Raw genomic sequence first — 15779 nt, 5'->3', positions numbered from 1 at the left:
TTTAGACGGCCCCATACACCTTATATTGACGGTGGGTTCGGACTATCAAAATCTAAAATTTATGGGGTCCTTTAATACTAAGACCCCAACCAATCTTAACTTTTGGCATGCCTGTGCAGCACCACAGGAGGGCATTTAAATGGTGTTATCAGAAGGCGCACGCCGCTGTATAAATGCAGCACATTGGGGTCAGGTTGAAAAATCTAGGATTTTAGTCGAATATTTTAAATCCACCTCACATATTGAAATGGTATTTTTTTTTACGTGGTGTTTTCACAGAATCACACCCAAAAATCTACCTCAATTTTTAAAATCTGTGTCTAAAATTCACTAGTTATAACATAAAGTTTAGATTGCCGAAACTCTATAGGAACAACTTGTACACTGGGGATAGAAAAGTGTAATTTCTTATAATCCTCTTGTAAAGAGATAGTTTTGGACCATAGTTCGAATGGCTGAGAAGTAATTAGCGTTATCTCTGTGGTAGTAGAAACATATAAGCCGCCTCCGAAACCAAGCAAATATGTCACATGATAAGAAAAATACTTGGGGAGAGCAACAACATTCCAAGTGCGTGTTGAGACTTGTTCTATCATGTTCAAGCTTTTTCACTTTCATTAATAATTTCACTTGTCAAATCATTTGTATCTAGTGATGTTGTAACAGTCCATTACTCTTCTTATTTATATGACAGAAACATACTCCACAATGCAGATCACTATAAGCCTCATTTAGGAGAAGTGGAGATATTGCCCTCTGCAACCTATCATAATGTAGGTGTCCTGTTATGAAGTGCATATCAAAAATGAATAAGCCTTAAAGGGAATCAATTAGCCCAATTCGGCTGATTTGGTTCCCTGGTGCACCGTATAAAGCTCCTGTGCATCACACGGCACGTACCGACCACAGCTGCAGCAGAAGCTTTATACCAGAGAAAATAAAGTTTTAATCCACCGGTGAGTGGCAGGCAGAGTCGGGCAGTTAGTCACCTGGGTGGCTTCCCACCCATGTCTAGTCACCGAGTGACAGGCAGAGAGACCCAAAGGGGATGAATGACAGGCAGAGAGGACCGAAGGGGATGAGTGACAGGCAGAGAAGCCCGTTACTGGCCTCTATGTCTGTCACTCATCCCCTCCGAGCACGCTGACAGGCTGAGAGCGGTGACTACACACAGGCGGGGAGCCGCCCAGATCACTACCTGCCCGCCACTCTCTGCCGCATGCCGGCGAGTTAAAACTAAATTTTCTTTGGTATAAAGCTTCTGCTGCAGCCACAGCCGATATGTGCTGCACAGAAGCTTTAAACTGTGCTCCAGGGAGCAAAATCAGCCCAGTTGGGCTGATTGGTTCCCTTTAAAGTTAAATTGTCATCTCATTTCTATATGAGGGTATGTGCAAACTACGGAATTAGAGCGGAAATTTCTAGCGGAGTCCGCCTGTCCCATGGACTCAATGATATTCTGAAGCTCAATCCGCCGTTGCCCGAAGAATTGACATTTCAATTCTTTGGGCGGACGGCAGATTGCGTTTCAGAATATTATCAAGTCAATGAGACAGGTGGAACATCCTCTGTGTGACCTCCGGTTGACATTTCTGTGAGTTTGTTCAGTAGTGTGCATATAGAAGTACTCAGCAGCCTTGTTATCAGTGAGTGGGGCGTCACTGCTGCTGTGCCCCATATCCCCACCTACATTGGCTCAGTAGGCCCTGCACCTCCTGTGACATTATTACCAGTCCCCTCCACAACATCATTGGAATGGCCCTCTGTCACAGAGGGGGCAGGGCCTATGCCTCTAGGTCAGCCCATTTCCATGATGTTGCTGAGATGGCGGGTCCTAAGTTGTGATGACGTTGCAGAGGGACGGGGCCTACTGCACCGATGTGGCCCGGATATGGGGCATGACGGCTGTGAAGCCCTGCCCATATGGCACTATCCCCCAACATTAACAAGGGAGTAAGGGGAGAGACCGGCAAGAAATCCTTTATACGATAAAATATAAAATGTCCAGATACAAGCCAAAGAAGGGTGCTGGGAACTTCTTATATGGAAAGGGGTGACAATATCACCTATTATAGGGATTGTTTTTCAATTATTGCTCTTTCTGTCCAGACTATAAAGATTCAGTTTCTTAGAGGACCACTACAAACAACCCAAATACACTATATCATGCCTACTGCAGAGACGGACAGGGCAGTGCATGACTTAATGATTTTCTCTTTGGTGTTCCCTAAATCCCTGTGTCAGGTATGACCCCATTGGCCCTGCTTTGGATATGTTATTTTAGTTGTGCTCCAGTTGTGGTTTTAAGTTCTTTTTACACTTAGCTTTGAGGCAGACAAGATTGGTATTAAGTGTGTAAAACAGAAACTGGTGCAAACTGCCTACAGCTACCAATTACAGCTCAGCTTTCATTTTACCAGTGCTGTAAGCTGAGCTGTGATTGGTTGCTGTCGACAGTTTACACCAGTGTATTGAACAGTCAGGAACAACAGAGTAAATTTCAAATAGTTTTTCCCATCATCATTCCTTTGACTTCAATGTAATTTTAGGTTATAAAATGGATGGTGGCACTGGTGAGAGTGTATTTCACAAAACATTGATAAAACCAGTGGTAATTGATTATCATGATCATGATACACAGTCATATAATTCTATAGATTTGCGTCCTCTATGTTGTTCCCTACAGCGAGAGCTTCTCATCAGTTGTTTTGCAGATTATGCCTATGAATTAAACATGGTGTAGCTCTAGATTCAGAGAATCGAGCTAGGTCACGCTTCATGACAGTTACAATATTTTCAGCATTTGACACTCGCTCAGGGTTTAATCATCCTGTGTTTACATTCAGTCAAAGGCGAGGACCACTCTATTAGATTGTGCTGTGTGTATTTCCGATGCATTGAAATAGTGAAGATTCTTAGTGAATGTATCAAATGTACAAGATTCAAATTTTTTTAATTGATTACATGCCACATCCCAACATCACTTTTTATTTTCATGAAGAATGTTGGTTTTCTTTTATTTATTTGCTGAATTTTTACTTGTATAGGTTTTTTTGTTTTTATAACCAATAGCAGTTGCATATTGAAAAGTGGGGAAAAGTATACAGTAAATCTTTCTGCATCCAAAATACTGTAAACGTTGAACACAGCTAAAATTAAGGCAACATAGGTTGTGTGGTCAAAGATGGCTGTCCTGCTTTCCTAAATTGTGCCACATTGCAGCTAATACAACAGAATGGGGTTACTTCGAGACCTAAAAGTACCGGTAATCTACCTAGGATAGATTTTGATATTTGGCCACTGCCAACCCATGTTACTCCCAAGACCACTTCTGCAGATCAGGTTTTTTTGTCCTACTGTCATATGAAAATGCAACTCTTTGCTTATTATTGGACCAAATATACAGTGATCTGTACCACTAAATATACAGTGATCAGTACCAACCTAATGGTGTTGTCTGGTCCAGAACACTTAATGTCATATATCAGATAAGGACATTCTAAGTGAGGGGACCCCTTCATTCCAATCCTCCATTCTCTGGAGGACCCAGCACATCTCTCTATTACAAGGACAGCCCAGAGATTTCTCTTGGTACTGTATACTGCATCATTTTACTTGACAAGACGTTGTAGGTAAACTGAACACTTGTCGCTGGGGGTTTTACATCCATGAGTATTAAACTGTTAAATTAAGTTGCTCAAAAAGTTTTAAACATAAATATGTAGAGCGAAGAGGCAGAGTAACATATTGCGAATTGCATGTATGCCTCCTGACATGGAGTCAGCTCTGAACAGATCATACCTAAAAGGCAAGGTAATAAAAGGCTTCCATAGAGAGCCAACGTGAATGTCATAATAAAAATGCCACATTTGCAGCTAAAATGGAAAGTAAGAAATGTCTCTGATACTGTAAGATGAAAGTCTATGTCACCAGATTTCAAGTGACAGGATATAAAGCCGGAGACATATTGACCATGTTATGTAGCTCCCAACATTTTACTTAACACTTCAAATTTGTGAAGATCATTTTCTTGCGTATTCAAATTCTCCCTGTAAATGCTTCTATAAAGAGAGCGGATGTTTTGCTCTTTAATTTCCATAGACAGGACAGCCAGATGCAGATGGCAGCCTGTTATTTCGTACCTTGGAATATTCGTGGTAATGATAAGTATGCACAGTTCACTGGGTAATATAATTCCATTTTGTAGCATTCTCTTTTAAAATGTTAACACTGAAGTCACTGTACATAATAAAACAAGCATCCGGTGTGTTTGTTTTCTTTCTTTCTTTTTTTTTTTTTTAATTTGGAATAAACCAGTAACCGTATATTTATACATTTTAGGTGCAACAGGTACAGACCGTACAACAGGTGCAGCATGTTTACCCAGCACAGGTGCAATATGTTGAAGGAAGTGATGCCGTCTACACAAATGGAGCAATGTGAGTGTTGTTTTTTTTATATATATAAATTTATAAAAAAAAAAGTTATTTTGATATTGACTTTGTAGACCAGTCCTCCATACATCCCCAGGGTTGTGCCCTATGATGTAAGTCAGGCCTAGCTGGAAAGCTTTTGACTGTCGTTGAAATATTGGTTGGGGGTCCACATGGAAAAATAATCTTTAATGAGACATCAGAGAATAGCAATTCCACAAGGAATCTGCTAAAAATAGTAGGTAATGGTGACGACATCATGTAATAAGATTGTCATCATCTCACAGCCACAGTGCCTTCTAGTGGTATAGGAAATGCACTCAGTTCTCTGGGGCAGCATATACAGACAAATATGTGAAAAAAATCTATTTCTTTTAATATATCCTTAGCTGCATTATCTCTCATGGAAGTCTACAGTTTATGTGTTCTGCACCTATACAAAAGCTTTACTCTTTGATCAGGTGGTACATTAAAAATATCTCATATACAGGAAACCTTACCGTAACATTTTCACTGCATTCAGATATGTTGTGAGTCTCTAGAAAACCCTGGAGAATGCATACCGTTCCCTGAGCTCTAAATAATATGCTACTTTTTGTATTTGGAAGAAAACGAAGTGGAATTTAAAATAAAATAAATTACTTTTTTTTTTTTTTTGTAAAATGCGTTTTTACAAAACCAGATTACTTTAAATCTTTAATTATGGCCGGGAAGCAAGGTCTTCCAGTGTTAGTTCCGTGCATCTCGCAGACGTGTGACAAAGCAAGGCTTGGTAAATCAGGCTTTCAGGTGGCAGATGTTCAGGTAATTTAGTAATGAACAAGGAGCTGGTCAGATACATGATGCACATGAATGAAGTACAGCTGCTGTACACGCTGCTCAATATACGCCTACATGTAGCCACCGTAAGGATAAGGGTCAAGCATTTCATAATTGAGCTCTGTGCATTTAAGATACGTTTTAAGCTCTGCATTAAACATAGCAAGAGGTTATCCCCCTCTTTATTCTGTATAGAAATCTTTTGTCGGTAGTTGAGGCTGACACGCTTTCTATCATATTGCGAAGCACATCTAATCATTGTGCTTGAGGTCATGGAAATTAACAGGGGATGTCATTTGTAATGTATTAATGAAACAGAGAAGAACTTATTTATGGGTTTCAATTATCATTCAAAAGAGGAGTTAATGATGGTTCAGGGACTTCCATTTCCCTCATTCATAGGATAAAATAAACCTTTTCTTATTACTGTCTCCATCTGTAGATGTTCAAATGCACAGCATTCAGCGTGATGGAACCTGTGTGAGGGAGTAGGCATATATTAATGCTTAGATGTTCCACGCTATACATGCACAGCCTTGGATATACAAAGGCCTTCATCTGTCTTATGTTCTGATCAATCCAAAGACTGCACTGTAATTTTATTTACATCTAAGTTCTTCAAAGATAAAGCCAATGGTATAGCGTTGGTTATCAGTGGGTAGGACAAGGCAAGGCTAGTAAGGCCCCCTTACTCTCTAATTGATTACAGATGTAACATTGGTGACATGCTCAGCCATGTGATTGGGGCAGAACACCACACAATCTATGTACAGGATCATGGACTCCTGTCTTTAGTCGGGCCCTTTGCACTACACTACGATGCAGTGAAGCATACATTCTGCACCCATAACAATTTTGTGCCTGGGCCACTTGTCCCTGTTCCAACTACCCCCACCCCCTCACCCCCACACATACATACAATAGGTCGTCAGAGGCAAACTACCTGTTGTCTTCTGTTTAAGATTTCTAAACGTCTGTATAAGAAACATGCAAAAAATTTTATAGATTGTTTATCACCTATATACTTTAAATTATTATTGTCATTTAAAATTTAGAAATTTAGAAATTGACACATCAAACAGACATGTGAAAAGTTTTGATTGGTCAGGGTTTCGGTGCTGAGACTACCTGCAAGCACTAGCTAAGCCCTGTGTGCTTCTCTTTCTGGCCCATTGCACAATCAGACTCATTGCAAGCGACAGGTTCTATTGTAAGTTTATGGAGCCAGACTCCTGCAGTGAGTTGGATTAGTGCACAGACATTTGCTTCTCCCAGCTAAAATCTCCCAGCTGATTACAGGGGGTCTAAGCACTGGGACCCTGAGCATTCTAAACTTTTTGCATGTCTGCGTGTGATATGTCATGAGTTGTTTTTTTTACACAACAGTATAAATAAATAGTAACACTTTCAAGTAAATAGGTTGTAAATAATCAGCATTTTTTTTTTTCAATTTATTAAAGTCTTAAACAAAAGACATTGGTTTATTTTCCACTGGTGTCTTCTATTAATGGCTGCCATGTGGGTGGGGATTAACAAGCCTGATCTACTACAGGTCAGAACAGATAGGGAGGGCTCCTGCCATGGCCAGTTGCCTTACAGCCATTGACTAGTCTAATCTGAGGTTTGTGACGGTAAAATGTAGAAATAGCTGATATCTGGGGTAAGATATAGATGATTTCTTTATATTTTTCAGAATGTATTATTATTATTATTATTATTATTAATAATAATAATAATAATAATAATAATAATATAGTGATAATGTTCCTTTAGGAGAATATTTATTATCCTTTCTGTGATTTGTGTGGTGTCTAGTTTTGGCTCCTCTTTTTATTCTGCTAGGGTCTGGGTTAGGAGATCTGAAAGGGGAAACCATTACACCGAACAATCAGTCTGATCTGCCAGAATCAGGCTATAAAGCAAATGAAGCTGAGCCAATTCATATATAATGTTGTAAAGAAAGATTCAGTATATTATTTATTCATCTCTGGGCTTATACACTGGGCTTAGGAGTCCAGTGGGCAGTCAAAGTAACTAAGAACTCTTTCTGCAGTTGTGGTCATAGAGTACATGCAGTCAGTCAATGAACAAAACCACCCATTAAACTCCCAAAAATGAGCAGGGAATTTAATCAATATATCAAGATATACTAAATATATTCTATGTATCATACTGTTTAGCGTATCCTGCTGTATAACATAAGACCGGTAGATTAGATAGGAGTTTCATGGCGACAGATTCCCTTTAAATTTGTGACTCTTTACATCCTTGACTGTTAGTTCTCTTCTCTTAGAAAGTTGCACAGAATAATACATTAGTTTCTCCCAGAGATCAGCAATTCTTCTAAAATATGCAAATAATATGATACTGCTTCCTTTGTATTTGTGTATACAGAAATACATAAAATGCCCCAAATAATTTATTACCTCTCCAATTCTTTCCTAAAGCCGGACAACAACATACCCTTACACAGAAACTCAGATGTACAGCCAAAACACCGGGGGTAGTTACTTTGACACCCAAGGCGGATCTGCACAGGTGACAACAGTAGTCTCATCTCACAACATGGTCGGCACTGGAGCAATTCAGATGGGGGTCTCTGGAGGCCAAATCATAAGCAGCACTGGCGGAACCTATCTGATTGGCAACTCCATGGAAAACTCAGGCCACTCTGTGAGTCACACAACCCGTGCCTCTCCAGCAACAGTAAGTTCTGTCTACAACTTCTTTTTACAAAAGATACAGATGTGAACAGACCATTGACCTTCTCCTTAGCAACGGCAAGTGTCAGTGTAGGCAGTAACTGGTTCTTACTGCATTTCCTTCTGATAGCTAATGAGCACACATCACTTTTCCTCGGTAATTGTTATCAGATGCCTGTCACCGCGGAGCTGCTTGTCACTGATTGAACCACGTTTCACTACGTATAGAAATAAACACTGATAGAGATGGTACAAATAGATGAGATGCCGCTTTCTCTCTTCCAATTTACTGTTCCTATTGTGCTCATTTTTAATGAGACTTTCATATTCTTCATGACTTTGATAAATTAGGAGCATATGGAAGCACGTGTAGAAGTAACTGAAGAGTCAGAGGCCCACTACTGATTATAGTGCAAATAGATAGATGTGTGATCATTAGTGTGAAAGTTTACGGCAGAAAATGGGGAGATGGAAAAGTTAAAACATGAGAGAGTGGGTATTAGAGAACGGAAGGTTTCTCTTAAAGGGAACCGGTCATCATTTTCATGCTGCCATGAAGTCACCAGGGTGGTCCCCAGCAGTATCTCCCCATCCCACCCCACCAGTCTTGATCTCTTCTTGTTTGGGTCTAGTAAACAATCTATCTATCAAGGGTGGAGGGGCAGGCAAAAGCCACAAGACCACCCCAGTAACTCGTGGTTCAGGTAGCAAGAAAGTGATGGCAGGTTCTCTTTAAAGAGTGGTTTGCTGATCGTTATTTTATTAAAGTGATTTTGGTGTATTTTTTTTATATTTAGCTGGGAGTGGTATAAAAATTTAAAAAAAACAAATGACACTCAGTGATGCTAGTCTTCCACATGTGCACCACTGTTAGCTGATTAAAATATGTCTGTGTATTAAATATGGCGCAGGTCGTCTGCAATAAAAAACTAAACAGAAACCGTCCTTTATTCACAGATTGTGCCTACAACTAGGGATGCAAATAATGCCTCTATATTGCTCACATCAGCTTGTAGCTGGTCATATAGAAGCACTGTTTGAATTTAGCAGACAACAAAAATTACCCATAAACTTGTGCCAACCACATATCATAGTCACTTGATTGAGGACACATAGCAGTTTTCATACCAATGTGCCAGTCAGAGAGTTGCCCAGACACATGTCCTATACTATCCATGTACTATCCATGTACCACACACCGTTCCGCTTGACATACAGAGTGTCAGCTATATTGGCTTTGACTGCCCTCTACTATGCTGTAACAGGATACATGGTGTAGCCATTCGGCAGGTTCTCTTCTTGTGCCGATGTTTGCACTGGAAAGGCAAAGTCTTTTAGAAAGAATCACACACGTAAATGGTGGCTGGGCCTAGGTGGTCAGAAGTCACACAATAAAGGCCTGATGACCCATGTGGCTCCGACTTCATATTCTAGACACCCTCTGCTACATATAGTTCTGTACTTGCATATTTTATACTGATCCTTTGTGTAATGTTCCATTAACAACCACTTATATATATATGGGTTAACTATAGATCTTTTGTTCTTACCTGTTTAGCCCTAATTGTATTAAATGAGCAATAAAATGATTCCTCTGACCATGAATTGTACAATTACAGCTCTGTCTTCTCCGCTTTCTTAATCACTTTCTTTTACATCACTTTTTATTTAAGCTTCTTAAGACTGAGGAACATTTTCTACATACTATTAAATTATATAGAAATCTCCAAATGATCTAGATAACTTGCAACCCAGCACGCTGTGATACTGCATTTCATTTTTTTCCCTATACAGAAGAAGGTTAAATAAAGGATTATTGAATGTAAAAGGTCACATTCCCAATTGATAGTGAAATGAAATGAATCATGTTGTTGGGATAATGAAAAAGAATCTTTATAGACGAATGTATCACTGAATAAATATTCAGACTTATTACCCTGGAACCTAATTATGCCAAGGTTTAGCTCAAAATGTTCTTGCATCTTTTTTTACCTGTTATTATTTTAGCATCTAAGGTTAGGATGACTGCTCTTCAAAGTTATTATGAAGCTTACATTCACTCAGGCAGGAACATTTGCCACCTGTTAGTTGCCACAGTATTATCTTACAAAAAGCAAGAGATTTTCACCTAGCAAGATCTGAAAGAGATGTGCTCATCAAACACCATTTTACAATTAATATATAGTTAACATTTACATAAAAGTTAAAGGGGTATTCCCATCTTAGCTAATATAATTAAAGGGGTTATCTAGCAAAAAAAAAATTCTTTCCAATCGACTGTTTTCAGAAAGTTATTGTAATTTACTTCTATGTCTTGCAGGAAATGTTGTTTTCTTTTCAGTCTGACACAGTGCTCTCTGCTGCCACATCTGTTCGAGACAGGAACTGTACAGAGCAGTAGCAAATTCCCATAGAAAATCTCTCCCTCTGTGGACAGTTCCGGTCTCGGACAGAGGTGGCAGCAGAGAGCACTGTGTCAGACTGAAAAGAAAATAACATTTCCTGCAGGACATACAGCAGCTGATTAGTATGGGATGACTTGAGTTTTTTTTTTTAAAGTACAAATCTATATAACTTTCTAAAACCAGTTGATTTGAAAAAAAAAAAGATTTTCACTTGTAGGACTTATTAAGTTAAATATGTCCTCAAATACATTAATTTAGCTAATTTCCCCCCTTCTTCTGCTCACTCTTTCCCTCTCATAGATGACAGCAGGTTATCTAGGTTTCCAACCATCACAGTGGTTGGATATACAGCAGTGGTTGGATATTCAGAGAGGTATTTAACTAAAAACCCTTCTACTATGCCCCACGACAGTCCCACTACACCTCTCAATAACTCAGGTGAATGTGAGGCTGCTTGCAAGTGTAAATGAGGGTGTTCTCTATCGGGAGGGGTAAGCTGCAGCCAGTGAGCTCCTACTGTCACTTATCTTTCCCAAAACAAAGCAGTCATACGTGAGTCTGTGTGTAAAAAAGAGAACACTATAGCACTTCCCCACAAAGACCCTCCGGTCTAAGGATGATATACAAAAAAAAAAAAGAAAAAATTAGATGCAATAGTTACCCGTCCCAGTGTCCGAATGGGACAAAATAATATCAGTCCAACAGTACAGTAACAGCATCTCACATAGGCGGTAGTATGGAAAAAGGAAAACTTTATTCCAGCATGGCACACATAGCAACGTTTCAACCTTAAAGGTGTAGTGCGGCGCTAAGAAATTATTCACAAAATAACGCACATTACAAAGTTATACAACTTTGTAATGTATGTTATGTATCTAATTTTTTTATAATTTCTTAGCGCCGCACTACCCCTTTAATGGTCTGAAAAAGACCAAGGTCATGCTTGAAAAAGACCATTAAGGTTGAAACGTCGCTATGTGTGCCATTCTGGAATAAAGTTTTCCTTTTTCCATACTACCGCCTATGTGAGATGCTGTTACCGTGCTGTTGGACTGATACGTGATTCTCTGTCAGTGGATGGCCAGGAGAGCCCCATACACCTTAGATTGAAGGCTGATCAAAGTCTAAGGTGTATGGAGACCTTTAGGCAATGCCATCTAAGAATGTACCAGACAGTGGCTCAGGCTGCTTGATAAATCTGGTACATCTCTAGATTCTTTGGTCTAACTAGACCAAATATTAGTTAACCTAACCCCATGGCAGCCCCATAGAGAATGAACAGAAAAGTGGCCACATCCACTATATGCATTCTGGGGACAATTATGTCCCCCACTGATCAGCTTGTTATCTCCATATTTAAGTGAAGGATAATTAAGTGAGTGGGGATTTCCCCTTTAAGCTAAACCAGAATTCTGGTGCATTTTTGGATCAGGGTGACACCCATCAGCAATATGCCTTCTATCAAGGCCATGCAGTTTTTCTAATGCAGCCCCGCTCTGAACACCTCCTTGGGACATATGACGTACGGGTACGTCATATGTCCTTAAGAGGTTAAAGCCCAACGTTGCACCTGTTCTATTTTATCAATATCTTTTGTGAGGTCTCCAGAGCTGGACACAGTATTCCAGATGTGGTCTCATTAGAGCTCTATACAGCAGGATCACAATCTCCATCTTCCTACTGGTTATACCTTAAGGCTATGTTCACACTACGTAAAACTACAGCCGTTGTTCTCGCCACAGAACTACGGCCGTAGTTTTGAGGGATGGAACATAGCCTTATTTTCAATGGGATCCCTGCCGGAGCGTACACACATCGTATGCGCTCCGCAGTTTTCTGCGGCCGGAATTCAGTGAATTCCGGCCGCAGAAAGACCTGTCAGTTCACACAGTGAAGCAAGCGGCTCCGGTCGCTTGCTTCACTGGGGGCTGTGAAAAGCTCTGATGCGGGTGCACGCTGATGCGCCCACATCAGAGCTCCGCGGCCGGAAAGATCATCCGGCGGCGGATCACCCGCCCGGGGTCACAGAATGGCCGGGTGTTCACGTAAAGTGAACATAGCCCTAGACATACAACCCATCATACAATTAGCTTTCACTACTGCCTGGTTGCACTGGTGACTTAAAAGGCTGTCAGAAATAACTAACCCTAAATCCTTCTCTTATGAAGTCTTTACTAACACAAAACTATGAATACAATACTCAGATTGAGGATTGTATTATTTTACATATGGAAATTCATGTAGACTGTGACTCCCAAAAGAATGAGACATGAAGAGTATATACCCAAAAAACTCTTTGTAACACCAGCCTTGCACCTTGTAAAAAAAATATATATTTTTTTAAGTGACCAGATTTACATGCTAGAACTTCATCCCCTCCCCTACAGAATATTGTCAGTAGTGAGAGTCATGCTCGGGAGCCATATTTGAGAGATGATTTGTTATGAGGTGCCAGCATTACAGGTGCTCAAAAGAATTACTGCAACTTGTTTAAATTTATGTTATTCCTCCATAAGCATTGGCCAAAGGAAGTTTCCACATCCGTATGTGTGTTGTGTCCTTTTCCCTATAGCACAAATAAAATGTATCCTAAATATGGCTCCATGAAGCAACTACACATCATTCTGTCAGACCTTACTATAAGAATGATGATTTCTAATACATATACATTTATGCAAGACCTAAAAAGCCCAGATTGACAGCACCTTTCTAATTTCTGCATGTTTCATGATCACTGTCTAGTGTAGAAGTGATTATTTCTGCCAGGCTAAAAATAGTAGAAAGTGTTGAGAGCAAGGCCTCACTGGCAGCATTTTAGTGTCAAGCTGGTAAGCATTGCAAAGCCTTGTCAAGCTTGCAAAAAATGCTCAGTAACACTGTCCTATTTCCCTTTCCTTTCACTCTCAGTGAGTTACCTGTCTGAAAACCTATTACTCGAGCCCACTCTCCTCTTCTCTTCCATGTCTTTTCTGTCAAAACACAAGTAGTGTAAGCTGAGGTGAGGTGACATCGAGCATCTTCTAGTAATGCTTCACAGACACCGCTCAGCCCTTTCATCACTTCCCACTTGCTTAAAGTCAGCTCAACATTATAACTGCTTTTTATGTCAATTGTGTTGATATAATTCAGATAAATATTGGATGTGTTGGGCACAAAGGAGCGAAAAATTGCTGTACTTACGTTTCATAGAACAAAGTACCTCATTGTCATATTCCCCCTTAATAGTCTAGCCTCAAGCATTACCTTGGTAAAGTTATTGTTGGATTTTGTAATAGAACTAAGGAGTTACCATGTACAGGTCACCTTTTGTCAAATTAACCTTACAGAATTATGGCTTAGCTGGGTTTATTATATATAGTCTTTCTAATTCAGCAATTATTTCTAAATGGAGCTCAGTAGTGTGAAAGCATGTGCACCAGCTACTCCGGGAACAAAATGTGGTAGGCTATAGATATGTTTAGCTATTCCATTTTAAGGCTATGTTCACACAATGTAAAAACAACGGCCGTTGTTTGGCACAGACATTGTTTGCCAATATTACCATATCGGCCGCAGGAACATCATTTTATTTTATTTGGATTGCGTGCACATTTGGGTGTGCCTGCAATCCAATTAGCCATTGCAGTCCATTCAGGAAGCATCAGCCGTTCTTTAAAAAATATACAGTGTGTGAACATACCCTAAAAATGTGGTAGTGTGAGGTGTCCATGTGGATATATTAGATTGGGTCAGAACCAACACTCAGTGTACATATTACCTCTAAAAGGGGGTGTCAGAGAGCTGCTTTGCATATCCATCTTACCAGAATTCATGGTAAGTCTCCACACCTTTATGGTTCTCTCCTCAAGTAGAAACATTACTCTTTTAGCCCCACAACAATAGGCCTCTTGGTAGCTGCTCTATACTGACAAGAGACAGCAATCCTGAAATAGTTATCGTCATATGGGTAACTTCCCCTTCTGGGGGAGCTTTTGGCCTGGCCGATTAAATATTCAGTCAAGTTCTTAAAGGAGCCAAACATTGACTGGACTGGAAAGCTACCTCCAAACGTTTGTGTCAGACAGCTGCTCTGCATACTTCCCACAGTATTATATTTTCTCCAATGATTGTACTGGCTTTCTTTGATTTTTATAACTTTTTAAACTGCACCTTTTCAGTTACATTGAACATTTACATTGAACATTTAAATATTGTTTTAGGCATTTAAAAAGATGTTCAAGATTATATATATAGGAAACAGATGCATCCTCTAGTGGAAGTGCTTATTTGTTTCAGACCCAACACCACTCCTGTCCATCTGCTGTGTCCAGTATGGGGCTCAGTCTGATTCAATTGAATTGGAGCTATGAAATAATAGAGTCAGCTGTATTCTTTGCTAGATTTTTGTTATATAACTTTTGCTGATGAATCTACCTCACATTTTATGATAGCTCAACTTCAGCTGTATTAATACTGGCAGTAATGGGAAGATAATGATTTTCCTTTCCCTTTTAAAGGGAACATTATAACATATCAATTCCTTAAGAATATGCCTATCTCTGTTTCATTTTCTCTAATCCTATTTATTTTTATATTGTAGTTACACTGAGACTTACATAAAGAAATATAAAGAGATTTGTCATGTATTCCTTTTTCTGCCCATCTACATCTTGTTTCTCCCTCCAAAACAACTCCCCAGAGCAGATTCCTCCCTTCTCTTTTCCGTCTGCAGTAGGAGTTAAAGGGGTTGGCCACTTTATAGTATAATTGCTCAGTATACAGTATTAGTAAGTGTACTCACTGTATATACTGACAGCAGCTCCCTGTGTACCTCATAGAGCTAAAATCAGACTCCCCTCCTGCAGGCTGTGCTGTCCTGCTCTGTGGTGAGTCTGCCCATAAAATGGCTGACATGGAGGAGCATGTGACCATGCCTCACCCCCTGTGTCCACCACTGAGCCTGTATATGCCCACTGGGGGCGGGACATGGTCACATGCTCCTTCGTGTCAGACGTCTTATGGGCAGACTCACTATAGAGCAGGACAGCACAGCCTGGAGGAGGGGAGTCTGATTTTATCTCTATGAGATACACAGGGAGCTGCTGTCAGTAAGTAATGTGAGTACACTTACTTATACTACACACACAACAATTTTACTACAAAGTGGCCAACCCCTTTAAAGATTGTTAAACCCTGCCCCTTCACAAAGTCCCAGCCCTCAGCTATTCAATGGCTGGAACAGATCAACAGGATCACTAAAAGGGGTATTCTGGTATCATTATTGTTTATGCTGTTATGGGAGCATAGTACAGATAAAAAAAATAAGTAATACTCACCTTCCCATTTCTGGGCCTTCTGGTTCCATGCTTGTCACTGTTTGTCCCCGATTCTGAGACCAGTCATCTCAGCAGGACCTGCCTGCAAAGCCAGTGACTAAGATG

At 40.0% G+C, this 15779-nt stretch overlaps 1 protein-coding gene across 9 annotated transcripts in view; it reads left to right on the top strand.

Annotated features, from left to right (window-relative positions):
* The window catches only part of RFX3 (regulatory factor X3), a 184289-nt gene that overhangs the window by 116661 nt on the left and 51849 nt on the right, over positions 1–15779 (top strand). For all 9 annotated transcript variants that reach the window (XM_069961908.1, XM_069961907.1, XM_069961910.1 and 6 more), the window contains 2 exons: positions 4342–4439; positions 7700–7958. In XM_069961908.1, coding sequence (XP_069818009.1) covers positions 4342–4439; positions 7700–7958 — 357 coding nt within the window. The remainder of the gene's footprint in view (positions 1–4341; positions 4440–7699; positions 7959–15779) is intronic.

This window comes from Dendropsophus ebraccatus, chromosome 3 (assembly GCF_027789765.1).
Source record: "Dendropsophus ebraccatus isolate aDenEbr1 chromosome 3, aDenEbr1.pat, whole genome shotgun sequence".
In the NCBI taxonomy this organism is placed as follows: Eukaryota; Metazoa; Chordata; class Amphibia; order Anura; family Hylidae; genus Dendropsophus; species Dendropsophus ebraccatus.
The sequence above is the reverse complement of the archived record's forward strand: the minus strand, read 5'-3'. Positions and strand labels throughout refer to the sequence as shown.